Consider the following 22,952-nt stretch of genomic DNA (forward strand, 5'->3'; position numbering starts at 1 on the left):
GATTACATCCATATATTGAATAGAACACAATTCAATATGACTTCAGTTATTGCAAGGCTTTGATAACCACTCATCATGTCAGAACATGTTTAAACACAAATGATAACAACACAACTTCTTACCCATAGAATATCAGCAATAGTCAGCAACTCTGACATACTTGGGCAAGTCATGTTTCTTACACATGCCATTTTCTTTGAACATTTCTTCTGGATTAATTTAATCTTATTTTAAATATGAACATTTTGGAAAATCACTGTACAAAATGAATGTACAGTACCCCATCTTGGTGTTATTTAGATTTTTAATTTGTATGTGTATAAAACAGCACAGTACAGTAGAAAAAACTGTAATTTTAACCGATTTATCAATTTAACTGATATCTTTAGGAGAACTGTACATTTCTTACTCTGGATTTCATTCATGTATTCTTTTTCTCTTTCAGTGAATCCATGCATGCTATTTAATACAAATGTTAATTTCACATAAACTAGTTAACAGAAATTGTAGAAAGAGAATTTGTTCTGTAAAAATTATTTAAATACATATTTTAAAATAGAAGATAATCAGAGAATGTTAATTAGTTATTAATTGCATTCGAAACTCAAGCATCTATTTTTTATTGCATTAGAAACTCAAGCATCTATTTTTATATGAGTTAGCTCATATATTTTTTTATTTTCTGAAGGTTTCATTGTTACAAACACTTGATAATGCAAGATGGTTAGAAGCCCACTTCAGACCAACATCAAACATTGCTTGACACCTAACACCATGCAAATGTAGGGCCAACATCAAACATTGGCTGACAGCCAACGTCAGGCCAAAGTAGGAACACTGGCCAAAACGTCATTGGCCCAACCTGATTTGCCGGTGTTATGCCATACAAAACCGTGATTCTTCAGCTTTTAATTGGTCATTTTGGTATTAGATGCTATGAACAGATTAATGCCCACATTTTACACATGTAAAAAAGTGAAAGCCGTTAAAAATGGAGATACGCGTTTTTAATCAGACAGCGATATACAACAACAAACGCTATAAAATACACTACAACATAAAAACTAAAGAAACAAGCGAGGACATCTTAAGGATAAGGGTTGATGAGCGCTAGGCGGAAGTAACAAGACGTGTCATCCGGAAAGAGAACATACATCGTTGTACATTGTGCAAATGGTCTGTAGGGTTTACACATCACAATTTAGTACCTACAGACTCAGATGGAACCGTAACCAAGCAGGGACTGAAAAAGTACCTGGTTCTAGAGACCTTGTACCAGAAAAGAGTCGAGTCGGGTTGTGTAAGCTCCATGCAGTGTAAAGGCTCCAATAGAGCCAGATAGATCTTGACCAACCCATCACTAGTTTAGAGTGCTCTACTTGTACCCTGGTGTACTCTACATGTACTCTACTATACTCTAGTGTACCCAACCTGTATTCTATACTTTGAGGTACCATATCTTTATTCTGCTGTAATATGGGGTACACTACCTTTACTCTGCTGTATTTTGAGCTACCCTTCCTGTACTCTACTGTACATTGGTGTCCTCTACCTGAATACTATAGTACACTGGTGTACTCTACACTCTGGGAAAAAAGGTATGGTAAAAGGTACATTACTGTCACTAAAGGTACAAACAGTTTAAATGTACCTTTAAAAGGTACTACAGTGTTTAAAAATCCAGTTGTGTTCCCTAAAGGTACTTTACATTCTCTTCCATAAGGAGAGGTGAATATTTGTAAGTTTCCCTTTATAGAACTCTGTCAAATAAAAAAAAAAACATTAAAAGTCCTGGGGATGAAACTGAATATATGAAATCAATACAATTTAAAAATCTAGACATAATAGAATAAGGTACAATATTGTTCCCTAATTAAAGGTAAAAATATGTACCCTTAAGGGTACCACCATAGTGACCGAATTTCAGACTGCGTACCTGTACTCCACTATACATTGTGGTAACCTACATGTATTCTACAAGTACAATACCAGTACTCTGGTGCACCCTACTTATACTGTACTGTGAAAGTTAAAAAAAAATTCAAGTTAAGGTTTTTTTTATTTTTTTTTTTTTTCTGAGATTCACTGATCAACCTGATCATAGAAATGTTATAACAGGTGACAGGCAGTTCAATTGCTGTGTTTATTACATGTTATAAATGTTTTACTAATTGTGGCTTTTAAACATACATTATTTCCCATTGTCTGTGTAAACACCCCACACTGAGACATGAGCAGCCATGTTTATCTTTTTATTCAGGCTGATATGAATAACACAATAAAATAAAAAGAGAAAAAACAAAACAAATAAAAATCTAAGAGAGCTATGCTAACATGTCCCTTCCCTTTTGTGGACATCCCATCACAAGCACACTCTCCATTGGCATGGTAACACAAGATAAGCTTCATCAGCGTCATTGTTGTCGTTGTTGATGTGGTCATCAGCACATGCTAAATGTTCACCTGAGGTTTGGGTTCAGTGTTTGGTTTAGTTTTACTGTATGTTCGCTCCTGTGATGCTACCAGCTGCAGTCAGATGTTTGGGAGTAGAGGGTTAAAGAGATAGTTGGTGTTAGAGCAGGGTCTGGGATGTGTAAACAGAATGTACCAAGACATAAGAAAGACATAAGAAACAGACAAAGAAAGTCCCCTTTAAATCACGCAGATGTCCAGTCCCAGTCCTCGTGTTTACGCTACTACAGTGTCATGAGTAATACTTAGGTCCAGTTAGGTGAAGTATTTGGTGACCCTTTCTAGTATTGTACAGATCCTTTACCCACATTTAAATAATCATTATGCATCACATCATTATTTAAGCTGGGTTTTTAAAACAATAATATTAATAATAAAACCATTTTACCCACAGATTTCTACCTTTATCTGATTGTAGTCAATGAGTGTGTCCTTTGGGTCTGTTCACTCATGAGGAAATCCCAGGACAAGCCAGGGTGGACACTGTCAACACACATTTTGTTCCCGAAGTTAACAATGTTGCTATCAATCAGTAAAGGTCAACTGACCCAAATCTTCCCCTTAAATAGATCCCTAAAACTCTACCTATGCATCCAGGTCTCCACTGAGGTGGAGCAGACTTTAAGGTTTAGGACACTGTGCTAGCTAACGCTGTGAGAAATGAGATGGGGAGAGGGAGGGCAATTTTACCCACAGAGAGCAAGCCCTGCAGTGCTCTCTCTGCCTTAAACAGCTAGGGAATTACCAGGATCTGGCTGAAGTCTAAAAAGGCTGACTGAAGCGTTCAGCTACACAGTGATATTTGTTTGTGCTGTTTCACAGTGAATTTACGCTATGCCCTTAACCACATCAAAAAGTCTGAGTGACCATAACAGAGATCTGGCCAGAGTAAGAGTGTCAGGCATGTATTTACACATACGGTTTGGGTGATAAATTACTTTTTTAGTTAGCACTCTGAGCTTCAAAGGACCTGATTTAAAGAAGTTAAACTGGAACAGCAAACATGGTTTGGCGAATCAGCAGACACTAGGAAATTGCATAATTTTAATTATTAGCCAAACCACACCTCCAAGAGGAGCTACTATGTTCCCTTCAAGGCGTAAAACAAATGTATTTAGATCAGGAAAACAACACAATCTCAATCAATGTATTAACACAGGTTTTTTTGTTTTGTTTTGATTTGTTTAAACACATCCATTCAAGAGAGTAGCCCTGGAACAGAGCTGTTAACCTAGCACACAGGAACAGCTCCAAGGTTTTCTCTGCTAAAACACATCTACTGACCAAACCCCAGTCTATATGAGTAAAAGCAGAGAAAACGCAGAGCAATGCCAGGGGCCCAAGCACTGTAATAGTACTGCCAGCAAAGCACAGGACATCATTCTGTCCAGACTGCTCATCCTCTGAAGCTGGTTGTCAAACAGAGCCAGGATAATGAAGGGACACCCAGCCGAGAGAATGAAAGAAAGTTCTTGTTCTCTGATGTAACTAGACTAGTGTTAATAGTGTATATTATATATATATATATATATATATATATATATATATATATATATATATAATAAAAAATCCTTGTATTTTTTTTTAATTCACAATGTGCAAATGACTCATTTTATATTACACACCAGAGTACAGGAAATCTCCCTTCTCTCACAATTTGACTGAATAGATCTCCTACCCACCCCCAAGATTTCTATCCCTGCTGCCACATACCCCTGTAAAACCTGAACCCTAATCCACATTCCAAACACCCATAGAATTAAACCCCTTACACTGTTATTAAATGTTATTAAAAAGAAAAGAAAGAGCAGTCAATAATATCATGCTGCAGCAATGCCAGCCATTATGTGACACACTAAACAATCCTCTTTTTTTCACCCTCTCTCACCCTGTTTGTCAGGTCCAGGGGATGGTTCACCAATGTGCGTTAATGGTTAAAATATATTACATTTCTCATTAAATAGCTTTGCCTCTTGCACTGTCAGCATGCATTAGAAACACAGGGACAATCTGGGGGAGGGCAATGAATAGGAGGGGTAGGGGAGTCAAGAAGAGAGAGGAGAGATGGAGAGAGGTGGTCCATCCACTGCACACGCTCTGGTCAGTTCAACATTGACGCACTCCCGTTTGTGGTCCAAATGAAAATGGTGCTGCCCTCAAACCTCAACCAGAACAGTGCAGATAATTCTCCAGTGTGTTCAAGAATATAGGAGCATGTATGTATGTGATAGACAATGTGAGTGTGTTTGTGTGGGTGTGTGTGTGCGTGGTCCTTTTCATCAGTTTGAATCAATGAAGAGCAGATCACTGAAGCTTTGTACCCAGCTTTCGTTGTCTGTTTCTGCAGAGAGAGGAACAGAACAGTCAGTTGTTAACGGTTTACATGCTCATTAAGGAAACAGGTGTTAAACATACAGGGTGGGCCATTTATATGGATACACCTTAATAAATGGGAATGGTTGGTGATATTAACTTCCTGTGTGCGGCGCCTGAAACTACGGACACTGGAAGCCTGTGCTAGCATTTCTCCTGCTGTGTGGTTATCAGTGTGTGAAGAGTGGGAAAAGAGGGTTGCACTGACAATCCAACACAATGGGTAGCACTTTGAACACATTTTATAGGTTAAATAAACTCATGAGAGAATAACTCATGAAAGCACCCCGTTGTTTTTCTTGTGAAATTCCCAATAAGTTTGATGTGTCACCCTCTTCCCATTGAAAAAACAAAAAGTTGGATCCAAAATGGCCAACTTCAAAATGGCTGCCATGGTCACCACCCATCTTGAAATGTTTCCCCCCTCCCATATACTAATGTGCCACAAAGTGGAAATTAATATCACCAATCATTCCCGTTTTATTAAGGTGTATCCTTATACATGGCCCACCCTCTAGTTTATAATCTGCATTACATAAAAATCAGGCAGCATGTAAAAGATTAATAGAATACGAAAATGGAAGTGTTATCCTGAATAACTTCACAGCTGAGATTTGACTGCATGCACAAGCCAAAGCCAAGTCACATCTGGGCTTCTACTTTTGTCCTGCTTGTTAAAGCTCAAAATGCCCTCTTAAAGAACACCACGTAGAATTTTTACCTAAAAATGACAGCTTCAAAAAGATTGTGAGGCTCCTCCAACCTGTAAAAGGGAGCATAGTGCCTCTCTCACTGCTCTTGGGGCCTCTCTAAAAAACTTGGTCATGCAACTTCAAAACCAAGGAGCGGAGATCTCTCACAAGAAATGCCTACCGCTTTACGGCACATAACTCACGGGAGTTCAACTTGCTACATGAACAATCTAGCTCAATTTTCCCCGGTACAGATATCATGGCAGAGAGCACAAGGAGGGGACAGAGAGAATGACAGCAGCTGTTCAAGAGTTAACATTGATCTGACTTTACTCAGTATATATAGTGAGCTAAAACAGACATGAAGACATAAATTGCAGTAGTAAGCATCTGTTGCCCTTATGTGTTGCTGTGGCGCCCAATGATTCCAGGTAGGCTCTGGACCCACCGCACCGTGAATATACATCAGCTCAGATGTTTTTCACGGCAGGACTGTAAACATGAATTAAACTCAGCAACAGGTAGCGGTGGAGACAAAAAAAAAAGAAGCAATTTCTTACATAATATTCCTTTAAATAAACGGCAGAAGCACATTTTATCACCCTGCAGATCTCATATTGACTGCTGTGGATTTTCGTGGAACACCCATAAACACCTCCACATCCCATAAAAATCTGCTCCACTCCTTCTCCACTTGCAAAATCAGTCACAGACAGCTTGCAGAATTCTAAATCAATGACATAAGTATTTGAATTATATGTCTGAATGTTTTATATGAATTATTTTGTATAGCATTTGATAACAAAATTGAGGTAGTAAAATATTAATATTTGAATTTCAGAGAAAAAAAATAATGCTAAAACACCGACCCATTCAAGTCTAAAAACTTCAGATAGCAAAAACATACATCTAGGCCAGTGATCAACCAGCAGACTTTTGAGGAAAGTCAAAAAGCATTAACCACTCCCAGTGCCCTCTTCTCAAAGACACAAATCACAGAGCACTCTCACACTGATGTGATGATAGGGTCTGAGAGTAGAAGTGGGAAACACTTCTCCTCATCTCTTTGTTTCAATCACCAAGCTAAAAAATGTTAACGTTGTGTTTAGCCGACGAGTTTACTCAACTTTACGGTGTTTTACTGGACGCTCAGACAGAAAAGTGTTCACAGTTGTTGATATTTTATCATAATCTCTTATTCATATGTGGAGGTGTTTCTGTGACATGAGCCTTTCAATTTCCGACTGAAATTCTGCTCTTCCGTCTGTATCCAACACTGGACACAGACTGTCACTGCCTTTCTGACCAGTTCACTGCAGTTTTTCTCTTTAACTTTAATAGTTTTGAGATTTAGTCTGTTTTTTGCATAAAGCCACAACACCAGAGAGCGAGTGGTTTGACCAATATTTTAACAAGACATGAATCTCCAATCAGAACTTTATAGAAATGTAAAAATTTCTACACAACCAGCCCTGGTACTTCGCAACTTATATATTTTTCTGGTTAATTAAATGTAAATGTGTTTGCGCCACCATGATCATAAGTCTTGAACTGCATGTTTATATCTGCTTGTTAAACTGTGATGTATCGACCTTGTGAAACATCACATCCAGGTCCAACTGATTTTTGCCATTAGATTTAGTGACTTTACAGACCTTCTGCTGAATTAAAAATAAATAACCAGACTGGCACCAAATCTATCTTTCTCTACAAATATTTGTAGTAAACCATGGTTCCCTTTGTGCCCCCTCTGCTCCCAGAGACTGAGCAGAGCAGCGAGAGACACAGCTCTCCCTATGCAAGTCCTCAGCTCCCAGAGACAGAACTGCAGGAGACACAGCTCTCTCTCTCCCTCTGGTTTCTCTGCTCCTTAGAGACAGAGCAGCTGGAGCTCTCTCCGCGGCTCCTGCGCTCCCAGAGACGGAGCAGCCCAGTCAGTCCTCCCGGCAGCTCACACAAAAATGAGCCGTGAATGTACAAATTGTGTGGCCAAAGACAAACCTTTGCTCTTGTTTACGTTCCATTTATTTCTTTTTCTGAACAGAGATCACAGAATTGATTGAGATATTCAGCTGTATTCAAACAGTAAACACACATCTTATGAATGTATGACAAGGGACCTTAGGCATGATTGGACACAGAATCAGTTAAACATCACGCGTGGCGTCACACTTGACAAGCAGATTATATCACTACCACAAGTAAAACAGATTTTTCCTGGACATCAGCATATCTTTTAAAAAGATGCTATATAGAAATGACACCCATTTAAACAGGAAACCGTCAGATCATTAATATATTTTATTTAAACTGTGATATTTTTAACATTACTAAACACAAATAGCTTTATATATTTTTTAACCAAAATAATATAGTATAGGTATAGGGCATAGCAGGGAACTCATAATTTGTGTAGAAATATTTACATTTCTGTAAACCTCTGAATACCCCACTATAAAACAGTTTTCTCTGTTGTGAAGGTCCAGTCCAACAGAAAGGGGGGGGGGAGGGGAAAAAAAAAAAAAAAAAAAAAAAAAAAAAAACCCACACAACAACACTCAGTGTCTCTGTTTAAATTTAACTTTACACCAAAATCGGTGTTATAAAGCATTGAGTAGATAAACTGCTCAGAATGAAGTTTAGTTAGTATTTATACAGTTAAACATTGCTATCGATCTGGAAGTTTACTTTTTCCTGAGAAGCCCATTGGTTGACCTCCGGCCTAGAGTCATATTTTTGCAATCTGAAATTATTTAATTCATTCTCTGTAACCGCTTATCCAATTCAGGGTTGCTGGGGTCCAGAGCCTACCTGGAATCATTGGGCGCAAGGCAGGAATACACCCTGGAGGTTGCCTTCACAGGGCAACACAGACAAACATACACATTCACTCACGCCTACGGACACTTTTGAGTCGCCAATCCACCCACCAACGTGTGTTTTTGGACTGTGGGAGGAAACCGGAGCACCCCGGAGGAAACCCACACGGGGAGAACACACCAACTCCTCACAGAAAGTCACCCGGAGCGGGACTCGAACCCACAACCTCCAGGTCCCTGGAGCTGTGTGACTGCGAAACTACCTGCTGTGCCATGTTAATTTTTCAAATCTGAATATTTGAAATATCACTTCAACATTTCAAGTTTATCAAATTCCATATAAAAAAATATTTCAAATAATTAATATTCAGACAAATATTATTAAATTGATATTATCCAATATTATTATTAAAATGTATACAAATATAATTAAAATAATCAATATTCAGATTTACATACTATGTCACTGATTTAGCTGCATAGAATCCTCCGACATCTGAACGCAGCTTCACTGATCACTGAATTCATTCAACTTGCCCATATCAGGAACTCTCTCAACCATAAAGTTTCAAATTCATTACATTTTCCACTCAGTGCCAATACCAATTTATTACGTGGTCTGTCATATCTAAAAACAAAATGCAAAAATGGGTTTGGGGCAGTGTCACTAGAACTTTTCAAGTTCAGGAAATGGCAGATACCTATTTAACATGTAGATAAATAACTACCACAAGTACTTGAACTTTGTATGTATGCATTATCTTTAAGAGGTCAGACAGCTGAGCGTAGAATTGGGACTTATTTTGCATTGACGCCTTCTGCTGGTTACATCACTACAGCTTAAACACCATTCACCATGGCGTGCATGGTGTTTTACTGCATGCTCAGACAGAAATGTGTTGAAAGTTGTTGCGATAATTTAGCATAACTTAATGTATGGAGGTGTTTTTGTGACCCATGAGCCCTTCACTTTCAGATACGTTACAAAACTGAAAGCTTATATGTCCATACAAAACACACTGGAAATATCTCACTGTTACTGTGTTTCTGACAAGTTTACCACAGCTTTTCTGTTTAACTTTACCAGAAAACATGTGAAATCGCTGGAAATTTCCAGGGTGCAAGTGATGTGACTAATATAAGTTCAGATATTTCTAGCTATAGACATTTGATTTCTACATAAAAGCCCTGTTCCTGTATCAAATATATTTTACTTCTGTATGATAAAATTTAAAGTGTCCTTTGTTGAGTAATTAAAAAAAAATGTAAACATAATGTAGTCAGTTCCTACAAGTTTTCTTGTGTAAGTACTTATTTGAAAGTTTGCTATGAATAGACAATAAAAGCTTTCCATAATCATACATTGTTCTGATATTCCTGATATTTATAAATTTTAATTTCAATATGGCAAATAAAAAACAGGGTTTTGCACCCAACTTCAGCACCTTTTTAAATAAGACACTGTACTGAAATGACACTCTTGCTGACATGTTTAAATTTTTAACTGATGTTTTTTTAAATTAATGAACGCAATCCTCTTTATATTATATTAAACAGAAAAACATATACTTAAAAAGGAAGGCATTGCTGAGACAGTCATTAATGCAGAAATACTTACATTCCTGTATTAATGTCAGATTAATAAAACAGTGATGTATGTAATGAAGCTCCAGTCACCTTGGATAAATTATAAAAATCACTCACCCTGTGGTGCTGTAGCTTTAATAATATGGAGATTTTGCCTGTTTTGTTGTAAAGTTAAATGTAAACAGAATAGCTGTGCAATAACTGGTTAGTGGTGCATAACAGTCAGATTTGCAGCCTTCAACACTAAGAAAGTTAATTTTTCCCCAAGAAAACTGGATGTTTCAATTCTGGCCAAGATTCAAAATTTTGAGATCTGAAATTGAAAGATTTGAATTTACAAATCACATACCACATTTGGTAAAAATACAAATGCATTAATTTGCCATTGAATATTTTAATTTTATCAAATGGCATACAAATATAAAATATATAAAATTCAGACAACTATAATTTGAATATATACAAAACTCAGATTCAAATACTTGTGGAAGTTATTTAGCTCCACAGTGTAAGAATTTTCAAATAATCTTTTAAAACTGTGAAAGAAAAGGCAGGTGAATTTTACCTTGCTTCTGATCTGGTGACAGTGTACTCAAACCATAAAATATTAGGAATGAGACTTGTATCCCTCACCAGGAAAAACTCTGATATAGGCCTGAGAGAGAGAAAGAGGGGGAGAGTTAATGTTAATTATGCAATATATATTTAAAATAATTAAAATTGCTATATCATTAATTTGATGTGGTGAAAGATGAACCTGCACTCCTACCAACATGACCCACAGTGAAATAAGAGAGGCTGATATATTTTCAGTGGCCGCAGCTTACATTAGATACTTTTAGTGGCTTCAGGTGTCTGGTTCCATTCACCTCCACTGTGAACATTTTTAGCTCTGTAAGTTTCCCCAGAAAGAGGTGTTTCACACCAAACCCACTCTCAATCACTTTGGCCCTGTTCACACTTGGAATTAATATGTGTCTCAGGTGATCCGATCACATATGACAGGTCCTGTGACTGCTTCTGATCTGATTTCACACATTTCTGCTGGAGCAGCAGCATGTCATTGCTTATTGTTAAAACCCTGGCTTAACAATGACATGATTGAAGTGGGCAGTATTGCTGTCAGAGACACATGACGTGTTGGCATTCTCACTACAAGAATAATATGGTCATAAGCATCTCTGACCACCATTGAATGTCGTTTGATTGATCGGATGCAACCTTGATTCTTGAGATGCATTCACACCTGAACTTTTGAGCTGGCCACTTACATTTAAATCACTCAAGACACATGTTAATACCAGGTGTGAATGGGGTCTTAGTTCACACTTCAAACATCCTTAGATATATATGTGTGTGTGTGTGAGAGAGTTACCAGGCTGCTATCTTGGGGAAGATGGGGGTCAGCACCTCCTGTGTGATGAAAAACCACAAAATTCCCACCATGGTTCCAGCCACTCCCCCATAGATCACCTGACTCCAGGTGTGATACAGAAGGTAAACTCTGTCAAAAGAAGCCAAAATTAACCACTGACACATTTCTAAAAGGCACGCCCCTGTAAAAAAAAATAAAAAATAAATTATACCTGCTGTATGACACAGACAATGCCACACCCAGCAGAACAATGGAGAGCACATGTCTCCATAACAACTCCACACACCTGGCATTGTTTGTCTGATGCATTCTGTGGAATAAATAATGTTTTTTTCAGCACTTTTTCCAAATGCAACTATTCTCAGCCAAAAGAGAAAAAAAAACTTTAAATATATATTAGACTCATTATGAATCAGTTCAGAGTATGAGTGTGTGTACATGCACTTAATAATCCATTCTTAATAGAATTTCTGCAGTTATCAGATTATTGAAACGATCATGTAAACCACATGCACTGATTTCTTGAGATTCAGAAATCAGATTAAGAAATACATTTAGGCAAAGGCAAGGACTCCAGATGTCACACCCTGGCCCTGTCCTGTCTTTTTTTCCCCACCATGTGCTTACTTAGCACATGGCTGTTATTGTTGTTGCTGTTTTCTCTGCCCTAGTCCTGCCTTCGCTCCACCCTCTCGTCAGTGCCCCATTTGTAATCCTGCCCCCCTCGATATCTGTCTCAGGTGCCCTCAGAGTGTATTTAAGTTCCTTTGTGTCAGATTTTTTTGTTGGACATTCCTCCTTCCCATTCTCTCTCTAGTCTGTTTCCTGTTCCACGTTCCCTTCGTATGCCTGTGTTTCCTTTCATGTGCTCTGTGTGCTTGGTTTGTCTGTTTCTCTCATTGGTCTGATAGTGTTTTCCTTCCTTGTGCCTGTTTGGTTAGTCTGTCTCTAGTCTGTTAGCATTTCCCTGTCTCTAGTCAGTAAGTAATTCCTTATCCTGGTCTGTCTGTATTTATCTCCCAGTCTAGGTTTCTTATGTATCTGTCTCTCTAGTCTAGGTTTCTGTTTAGCTCTCCCTGTCTAGGTTTAGTTTGTTTCTTTTGCTCACTCTCCAAGTTTTCTTTCTAGTTATAAGTCTGTCTGTCTGTGTGTTTTGTTATCTTTTGTTTAAATAAAAGTCTCCTGTGTTATTGCATTTGCGTCCGCCTCCGTCAGTCCGCCTGGTCCTGACGCCAGAGGACTCCAAACATTTAAAGACATGAACTGAATTGAGGATATTGCTCCATTACCCACATGTGGGTAATACTGACTTATGTTAATTGTTTTGGATTACTTAAAATGTAAACAAATTCAAGAGATGGATTACCGCACAATGCTACGAAACTAAACAATTCGAGTTACAAATGAATTTCAGTGGTAATTCAAACAGTGAATAAAAAATAAAAACCCTTACAGAGCAGTTCAAATTCAGTACAAACAACATTTGTTGCAATGACAACAAAAACAAGTCATTTTTCCCCCCCATCAAACATTTTCCACATTCAAAATTGTGGAACTTCTAAATGTAAACAAACCACAGAACAGCATATCCCACAATCATATATATCTCCTTTAAGAGAGCTGGATTTTAGCTCAGTAATATCATTTCTTAGTGCATGTATACTCACAATCTTTCCAATATCTCACCACAATATTTCATAATTCTCTCTCCACATGAACAGAAACTAGTGGTGTCAATCAAAAAAAAAATGTTACTGATGATGACATTCTCTGCTTAATCATGATTAATTACAAGTAATTTTCTTTTTTTTTTTGGGAAGGGCAATAAAACAAAAAATGCTGAAGTGTTGTGCATGACAAACCTGTTAGAGGAAACCATTATTTCTACTTTATAATAACATTTGAGTTTAATGATATTTGTATTAGAATCTCTTATTTTGCTGAGCAAAAGTTGCAGGAAGAGAGTTTACTGTATACACAACGAAGCTTGTTAAGCTTGTCTCAATTAAGCCACAAGCTTAATTGAGAAGGTCTCAGAATCAGCAGCAGCATAAAGCTGTGAAAAGGGCAGCACTGCATAATATTCAAAATCATAAGAAAAGAAGATCCATATTTGTGGGTAAATTGGGTCCCTGTTCACAAAATGTGCAGCAGGAAGTTTATGCCACATTCATTATCTGTAACCACTTATCCAGTTCAGGGCTGCGGTGGGTCCAGAGCCTACATGAAAACATTGGAAGCAAGACAGGAATACACCCTCAGGGCAACACACACATTCACATCTACGGATACTTCTGAGCCTCCAATCCACCTACCAACATGTGTTTTTGGACCATGGGAGGAAACCAGAGCACCCGGAGGAAACCCACAGGGACACGGGCAGAACACACCTCATAGACACTCAAACCCACAACTGCCAGGTCCCTGGTACTGTGTGACTGCGGCACTACCTGCTGCGCCACCGTGCTGCCCAGGTACACACCAAACTCTTTTTATGCCACATTTTCTGCAATATTACTGACTGTTGTAAAGCAGATTTCAGATATTTGCCAGCCTCATGTAAACTCTAGAGTTTTAACAATTATCCGATTTCCCCAGTGCATGTAAAAGTGTTGATCAGATTACTCACAAAGTCTGATGTTTTGCAGGTATTGGATTATTAAGTGCATGTAAACACACTCAATGGGCCTCATTCATGAAACCTTTGTAAAAATACGAGCAAACAGTGTGTAATGTACGAAAAAATTGACATTCCCAAAAACATTCCATCAGATTCATAAATAACACATTTTTTAAAACAACGTGTATGTTTTCTTCACACTGGCTCTCAACTCAAATACTAGAAAATAAAATCCTATTTTGTATTTAAAATTATATATAATTGTAAGGACCACTCTTATTTAGAAGATGCATTATTTTAAATAATGATATTTTTACTACTGCACATTCACTGAAGTTACACTACACAGTTCTGCTTAAGGTGGAGAAGCTGCATGGAAGCTAAAGGCGTTTATTCTTGACACAAGCTCCTTTTATGCGTTTTAGCCCATTTGACTCTCTCCGTAGTCTCTCGTAGAGGGATAAATGTCAGTGGAATTGTTCCTGATTTGCAAGAGTTCCTTTAAATGTGTTTGTTTTAATAAAGCATGTTATAAAACATTGGAGGTGCATGACCACATGTAGAGGAAACTCACAAGGCTCAAATACTGCGATTGTATCATTTTGGCGCAAATACCCTGGCGCCAGTTACAATGCGTCAAGTATAACATAGCTTAAATTTCCTCGGATGATGCCTTAAAAATTAATGCTTTAAATGGTCCAGTCTCCAAGGAGCCAAAAACGGACAGCCCCGGCAGAGGTTCGGGAATACGGGGTTCTAAAATGATGCACAAATACAAAAAAATGGATCTCGATAGTGAACTGACCAGAAAGACATCACTCAGCTAATAAACGAGTAGCATCTCCAAAGACTTTAAAGTTCTCTGTGCAGAGCTGTCTGTTAATTAGCAGTAGTGCAACATCAGCTATTGACACAGGTTACAGACGTGTGTTTTTTATATTATATGGCAGTGATTATTTTATATTGCATGGATCCACATTAAGTAACTCTGACTACACAAGCAACAAAATAATTCAGCAAGCAACTGCTTTTTAGCTACGGTAAGGTGCTGTTAATGACAAGCTGTTATTCATTTATTGTTTATTTATTTAGTCTGTGCATTTTAATTATATTTTATTAACTTTTATGTAAAGTTCATATCTTGTCAGATGATACTTTCAGCACCTTTCGGACACACACACACACACACTTTGTGCCTTTTCAGGAACAGGTGTAAATTTAATTTGTACCTATGAACATTTTGATGAACCTGGATATTTACAAAAAAAAGTGATTTACAAACAATTTAATTATTTTTTACACTGCCATTATCATTAATTTTCTCGTGTTTTATGAATGAGGCCCAATATCTCATGCCTCTCATATTCTGAAGCTTCCTAAATTTCAAATAGCCTCGAAAGCAGGTCATTATGAAACTTACCTTAAATATAGAAATAGGAAAAAGTAAACAACAAAGAACCAGATGAACTGTGAGTGGCTGGAAGGCATGCCATATTCTGTTGTTACAGTGCTGTGGCCTCCTGTGGAATAACACACACAAACACTCATTCAAAAACACTTCAGAAACGTCAGCTGGAGCCAAAACAAATCTCTGTTTAGTAGAAGCAAGAAGTGTCCTAGAAATATCTCAGCTGCTTCTCTGATCGCAGCTCACAGTGCCTGGGATTAGTCTTACCTCCACATGGGCGGGGCTCCTGCAGGATGTGCTTCAATAGCCAGTTCAGCCCTTCGTTTATCAACAAACCTCCAAAGAATGAGATCTGAGTAAGAGACAGATTTTATTTATAGTGATAACATAATATTAAGAATCTAAAACCAGACATTCACATTGCCTGCTCTGTGACCTGAGCTTAGGTCAGTTCACACATTCTCAAATCTATAAAAAGAACAAGCCACAACTGTCAGGAGTCTAATACATGAAATTACTCAAGCCCATTTATCGCTAAAGATCACACTGGTTAAACTGTGATATCAGTCTCAACCTCAGCTTAGTCAGATTAAAACATGTGACACCTGTCCAGCAGCAGAGCACAGTTCCAGCTGTAATCCCACACAGATGGATCTAATCTTCTGCTCCTACATGGATGGATTGGGAAAAGAATGTGTGTTTTCTGGGTCTGTGGTCAATGTAACACATGGTGGGTTGGATGCATATCTCTGCAGCTCTTACTGTTCACAAACTCAGCAGGATAGCTCGGAACTTAGTATCACTTACACATGTGCTGGAGCTCTGGCATGGAATTCAGCAACACTGCAACCAAGCAACACATTGGTGACACATCTTTGGTTCCCTTCAGAATTGGTTGAAAGTCTGAACATTTTGCTGGAGAGCACCAAGGTTCCAAGAATCCCAAACAGAACCAGTTCAAGAACCTTTTGGTGGGAAAGGGCTTTACGAGACCTGGTTGGTATGTTAAAGACAAACCTGAAGCTTTGAGATTCTCAAGACACTTATCCTGATTCAGAAGTCAGATGTAAAATAACTCACCGTGTGCAGCTCTCTCTTAAAGATGATGAGTGTGACAAAGCCCACCAGGATGGCCATGGGCAGCAAGGTGGTGTAGGCCAGAATCTGACCCGTCATATCATCTGCACACACAAACACATACACAAAATTTACAAATTACAACAAGTCTTCATTGTAAATAACTTGATAATTGTTATCAAGTTGTTGTAATTGTTGTACCGATATTGTAGCAGGCCATGATATACAAAGTGATTTATTTTTTATCAATAAAAATATATTTTGGACCTGTCCTGCATTTGGTGCATTATTTGTGCCCTCCGATGACTAACTCTGGAACTCAGACAACCATTTCCAGCTGCAGCAGTGAGAAGAATTTAGTTGTCACCAAATATTGCAAATATCAATTACAAAAAAAAGCATTGACCCTGGCAATATAAGGTGTCCCACAGATTAATCAACAAGCAACAAACAAAACGAAAAGCAAATAGAGCTCCTGTTCCCAGTTAAATGAGATGCAGTGTAACATCAAAAACTACAAGTGGCTACAACTTCAGTAGAGATGAAACGTGAGTTAATGTTTCTCATGGCCCATCAGTGATGAACAAATGTTTTACATCTATTATTAATCTATAAATAAATGTATATTAATAATATAATATAAATTATATCTACTATTAATGCCATTAGTCTAGTATAAATATTATTACTTTTAGGACAGAGCCCTGATATAAACTCGATTTCCAGTGTCAGCATGCATTCTGAGCTAGGATTAATCCTAGAGGACATCCATCAGCAATAATACATTTAAGGATTGACTTTGTAAAATATGCCCATAAAATGGACATTTTGGATTGATAATAATTATTTAAGAAAATACTCAGACATTCAAACAATTCCTGGGTAACTACAGTATGAATGATTTTGAATTTAGGTATCAGACAGGATAGGTAACTGAAGAATTTCAGAGCAACGTAGGGAGTTTATAGCAAAAAGAGATTCTGCTGTAATTTTCCTAGGGCTGCAAAATATGTCCTCAGGGACACTGTGCTATAAGGTTCTGAGCTCAGAGTGGCACACAGCACAGCTGAACCTCACACCTGAATCCCTGCTGCATTACATGTATCTGTGTATCTGTTACATGTATCTCCCAGAATGTGCCACAGACAACATGCCTAGTGAAGGGTGCTCTGTAACCAGCAGCTCATAGTTTCTCATACTCTCCAGCCTGATCCACAAACCACGACTGAAAACCACTCTCAGAGTTAGGATGGATTAAACTAGAGGTGGCGTTTGAGTAAGCACTATGCTTTGTGTCCTGATTTTTAGTCCCACGATACTCAGACTTCACAAAGAGTGGGAGGAATTCTCTCCCTTTCTATTTCAGTGAGAAAGAAGTGTGGCTTAATATAGCCATCCTGCAAATAATTAGGACGGCACAAACGCTATGTCTTGGATGGATATTTCCCCTCCAACGCAGTGTAGTAGTAACCCTATAAAGAATTCACTGCCCACAAGGTGAGGAATTCCCACTGTCTCCCACAGATTCGCATCAGCGCTCAGGGGGAGACTGGTGATGGGAATAGCAATTCTGTATATCAGATCAGTCGGATTAAACAATTCATTTTAGTTTTAGACACTGGACCCACATATTATTCTAGTCAAACTTATTTTCCAAAGAGTCATTTTGTTTCAGTGAGTCAGAAACAAACTCTTGCAATCAGTCTACAAGAGAAGGGATAGACACACTGATTAAGCCTCTTTCAGATATGCACTGTCCGAATATTCTCTGAACATTACCCAGAGAAGCTGTGTGAAACCAAATGTCTGTATAATTTGTATCAGACATTACCCAGATGTTAACGTTCCAGCCCTTTAGTACATGCCTGGGTAAAATCAGTGTGAGCCCATGTGTAAATAGAGCTGGTGAGGTTTTGAAGAATCATAATAAATTGATGCCTTACCTCCTGCACTCACTACATAGACACAGTCCCATGCCTAAACCAAGCAAAACATTTCCTGTAGTAAGAATATCTGCCACAGAAATCATCTGGCAGTTTGCTACATGCATGAAAGGGAATTCCAGAAAATGTCCAGTAAGGATTCTCAGATTTTCCAGAGTTCATATGTGAACATAACAGTTCAGTGTAAAGCAGACACTGTGAAAAATAAACTAGTGAACTGCTGGAGTCATTAAGGGCAATCATGATAGTCTCTGTTTGGTGTCATGAATTCAAATGTAGCTTAAAGTCCTGATAACAAAAGATGATAAACATGTGCTGGTCAGGAAATGGGTCAGAAAATGTTAAGTACACATTTTGCAATTCTTTTTAACATTAGTATCTTAACAGTCAAAACATGAGTCTCTGAGCCCATCACCAAAAAAAAAACAACAACAACAAAAAAAACATGCCTTTGCCATTCAAGCTTTCTCAGTCTGTAAGAATAGACATATTCTGTCCTTTTAAGTATATATTTTAAATTGCACTAATGGCCTACACCAATGTTTAGTCTTGTCAGCATGTGTGTGGTGATATTTAGCCTTGTTAGGATGTGATTGTGGTGGTATGTATAAGAGGATGCCTATCCTGAGTGAATACGTTTTAAGTTCCAAGGGAAGTGTACAGTCTTAGAAACACAGATTCAAACAACCAGGGTTTCATACCTCACAGACCTAAAGAATCAATCCTGTAAACTTGCAGGACAGGGATTTCCAGCTGCAGGCAAGTGGTGGAGGGGTTGATAGAGGCAAGGTGTTAGGCTATATCACCTTACTACTCGTAAGGTGGACTTTTAATCTAGAAATAACTTCTACTTCTGTAACTCTGAACAGATATAAGTTTTAAACATTATTGTGGAAATGACTAGTTGATCTATTTGGCCATTGTTTCCACAAGATAGATGTTATCATTATTATTTCACATAGCAAAGTTTAATCAGTTAAATCGTTTAGCCAACAACTTAAAATCTGCCCAATGGCAATCAACTCGTTTTACAGGACAGACTTGACTTTAGGCTTAACTAGTCTGGATAAACTGAAAATTCCTTCTTTGTTAAAAACCCTCAGCTTTAGGAAGACTATAATATTGAGCAACGGCCACTGGACGCAGTTATTGTTAATATAGCTATAAAATATAAAACTCTTTTACAGGGGTTTGATTTTGTGAGAGGACAATTAAACACCGCAATTGAGCCAACTTAACTGAGCCAAATTAAGCTATATTGTATTTTAAAACGAATCCAGTGTGAATTAATAGAGGTCCTTGGCACAGAACAGATGAATAAATATTAAGAATTATTTAAAAGTGCTGCAACATTATTTAAGAGCTAGATGTATACAGTAAGGTTAAGGCTAATGCTAACCAAGTTAGCTAATGACCATTCTGAAGGGAGCTAGCTAGCTATTTAGCCGCTAACTCGGAGACAACGTTCACGACGTCCTTTAAAAATAATTAACTTTCAAAACAGATCACAGAAACAACGTGAAGTTAAGGTCAATTTAAGTTAAAGTCACGGCGATTTGCGCCGTGAAAACCTGCTGAACAGTTTAATGCTGTACCATTTAAGGTGGAACGGATCATTCTTTTAAGGCGGAATTAACCTCCTGATATGTTCTCAACCACTCTTCTCTGGTTCAATTCCGCTTTATGTTCCAGGCATTATTAACAGAGATCAACTAAATATAAATTTCAACCCTTCTAAATTTCCCACATGAGCTTTAATACTCTTAGATTAAAATTTTGTCTGTTTAATTTGCTCTTAAAGGGAAAGTTCACAAAAATTCCAAAATTTGTGTTACATCCCAATCGCTGATATGTAAACACAGAGCTACAGTGGTAAAATGAGATATGGGTCGCAACCTACAGATAAGTTAATATTATTATATTAATACACACACCATAGATTTTTACATATAAAAACGCCAGCCAGCACACCGATGTGGAGCTCACTTGAGCAGTCCAACTGGATACCAGCAAGTTTGTACAAGGGTTAAATGTTGACCCCACACACCGATGATCGCTAGGTTCAGTAATGGGACAAGAATGGATTTAAAAATAGGGTCCATCTGGATTTTACACTGAAAACACATCTCTACAAAAGAAAACTACCATGTAGACCCCATATACAGAGTTAGTGGGCTGCCCACATTTTTGCAATACAGACAGCCCACCTGGTTCCCAGTAATAGCCCATGTACCAACACACCAGAGCCCATGCCCATCTTGAATCTAGCCAGCCTATGTTCAACCCACACAGGTCTTCTAAGGTAAGTTGGCTGGGGTTGATAAAAGTAAACTAATGGTAGCTTAAAACAAATATATTGTAGTATGGTAGACTATTAGTATGCAGTTAGGGGGCTTTGGATTCTCAGTTGGGGGCATATCCTGTAAATAGCTCAAATAACGACTTTCTTGTATTGTAATTTGTGTGTATTTAAATTAATGAGACTTATGTTAATTTACATGCAGTACGTGTTTTCTAATAGAACACAATAGGCTTTGTTTCAGTAACACAAAGAACAATTTTTGAAGACAGGAAGAAAACTCAACCAGAACCCCCTGGACCTCGAGAGCCCACTCACAACCCCTAGCCTGAACCTAAAGTCAGCTGCCTCACTCTCTGAACATGGACCTGTTTTCGCTCGGTCTCAGTGGCCGGTTTCATAGAAGGAATAGCCCTCTTGTTTACGACCTGCTATCGCGAATGCCTGCGAATTCGTAAGCAGAAGCACGTGAACTTATAAGAGCTGTGAGGGGATGACCGATTCCGCTTCGTCTCAGTAGTTGGTTTAACATCTCCCCCACCCCCCTCTCCTCCTCCTCTAGCCGCGCGCCCATTCACCCGTACGTGTTCACGGGGAGATCCCGGGCCGCGCGGAGAAAGAATGCGCTCTCCGCGGGCCGAGGGGTTCTCTCCGCGGGGAGAGCGACTCTCTGAGCGGGACTCACCGGCCGGATACTCCGCATGTGTTAGAGACACAGACTGCCATCGCGGTGGAGGCGCCGAGCACTGCTCCTCCGACGCCATCTTACCCGGACACCGGGCACCAGGCCTTATCCAATCAGCGCTCACCGCCCCGCGGCGTTCAGCCAATCAGTGCCCAGCGCCCCGCGCCGCTCAGCCAACCAGAATGACCGGGCGCTGCCGCCAAGCTCGGCCATTCACAGCGTGTGTTTCTCTGTCCGTTATTAGAAGAGCAGAAAACACAAATAGTCGGCAGGAGCTCTACAGTCGTACACACGAACAGTCGCCAGGACGAGTCACGCAGTCCTGTATGAATAATTGCCAAGACGACTCTTAGCCATACACACAAAAGTCGGCAGGACAATTTGCAAGAGTTTTAAGTAAAGAGTTGGACAAGAAATGCTTATGCATTTCTTCTGTTCCATAAAATTATTATTCACAAAAATAACAATAATTCAAACAATAATTCACAGAAAGCGAGCATATATCGGTCCACTGGCATAAAAAGGCTGGCACACCATTGACTGTAGACCACTGCTGGTCCTTCATCGGACCACTCCGATTACTGTCCTGTGTACAGGATATAGTACATCTCCTCAAACAGATTTTAAATTCACAGAGATTTTATTCAGGAAAACAAACTAATACAAATATTACCAACAACTATGAGGGATATAATAATGTGCGTGATTATGCTAAAAATGTTGACACTGTGCTGGAATAAAATTATTTACTAATCTTATTTATAAAGCATAACAAAATAACCTAATGAAGGGGGAAAAATGTACATTTGACTGTGAATGGAAAAGTGCTAAAATGTGGCATTTTGTCTAAAATTCTGTTTAACCACTAGCGGTTTGCCCAGAAAACGCTGTGCAAAAAACTAATGGACCTCTAACTTATTCTCTGAATTATTCAGAGTTTTTTTCTCAGAATTATTCTGAGAATATACTCCGAATTTTTTTTTTTCAACACCATAGCCCTAAAACTCTGTCGTAGGTGCCTGGTCCTTGGAACCAGACGTTTTTAGTTTCTGCTCATGCCTGGACGGAGGTGACGTGTCCCCACCAGTGTCCCCATCCAGTGATTATTGAATTGCCCCACCAATAATTTGATCCCCTCCAAAAAATAAAAACAAATGATCTGTCAACGTCTCATTAACCTAGAGGTGCAGAAAGGGTTAAATCGTGATCTCTACTTGAGTCTTGCCTTCCAGTAACACATATGGCCAGTGTGATTGGCTGTGCCTTTCCCTGCTGTCACGTGAGTCTCTGTAGTTTGAATGTGAGCAGCGCCAAAACTGGAAGGAAAACTTTCAAGTCATAAGCAAGTATTACTGTGCAAGACTCTGGTGCATCGTGGGTGACACATGGGTGTCAAAAGTGAGTGATGATGGCAAAAAAAGAAGGTGGACATAAGGAGTTATATTTCAGAGAAACGTGTTAGTAACTTAAAGTCAAGTTTGCTAATGAAATGAGTCTTTTATTATAACAGCTGGCTAAAATTGTCTGTAGCTATGAATAACATGATTTGTAAATTAACTGCACAACAAAGGTAGGTTCATAGGTCCCCACCAATGTCAAGAG

The 22,952-nt window shown here is 38.6% G+C and overlaps 1 protein-coding gene across 4 annotated transcripts; it reads right to left on the reverse strand.

Annotated features, from left to right (window-relative positions):
• Positions 1-1,921: 1,921 nt before the first annotated feature.
• dolpp1 (dolichyldiphosphatase 1) lies at positions 1,922-21,454 on the reverse strand. 4 transcript variants are annotated; one of them, XR_010795481.1, is made up of 9 exons: positions 21,351-21,454; positions 16,427-16,527; positions 15,614-15,698; positions 15,359-15,458; positions 11,530-11,628; positions 11,319-11,447; positions 10,509-10,598; positions 8,816-8,984; positions 1,922-4,813 (listed from the first exon to the last, which is right to left on the reverse strand). XR_010795481.1 is itself a non-coding variant. In XM_066645580.1 (8 exons), the coding sequence occupies exons 1-8, from the start codon at positions 21,427-21,429 to the stop codon at positions 4,777-4,779; spliced, it is 720 nt and encodes a 239-aa protein (XP_066501677.1). In that variant the 5' UTR covers positions 21,430-21,454; the 3' UTR covers positions 1,922-4,776. The 4 variants fall into 4 exon arrangements, 2 of the variants coding, with proteins under 2 accessions (XP_066501677.1, XP_066501676.1); XR_010795482.1 differs by lacking the exon at positions 21,351-21,454 and adding an exon at positions 19,068-19,419; XM_066645580.1 differs by lacking the exon at positions 8,816-8,984.
• Between the last annotated feature and the right edge of the window lie 1,498 nt (positions 21,455-22,952).

The sequence above is a fragment of the Hoplias malabaricus genome, chromosome 15, assembly GCF_029633855.1.
Source record: "Hoplias malabaricus isolate fHopMal1 chromosome 15, fHopMal1.hap1, whole genome shotgun sequence".
Lineage (NCBI taxonomy): Eukaryota > Metazoa > Chordata > Actinopteri > Characiformes > Erythrinidae > Hoplias > Hoplias malabaricus.

Excerpts from the sequence above, each read along its gene's own strand:
- dolpp1 (XM_066645579.1), bottom strand. The coding sequence starts at position 21,429 with ATGGCGTCGGAGGAGCAGTGCTCGGCGCCTCCACCGCGATGGCAGTCT. Across the intron at positions 16,528-21,350 it reads ACATGCGGAGTATCCGGCCG|ATGATATGACGGGTCAGATT; the intron begins GTGAGTCCCGCT and ends TTGTGTGTGCAG. Across the intron at positions 11,448-11,529 it reads TTGTCTGTGTCATACAGCAG|AGTTTACCTTCTGTATCACA; the intron begins GTATAATTTATT and ends TTCTTTTGACAG.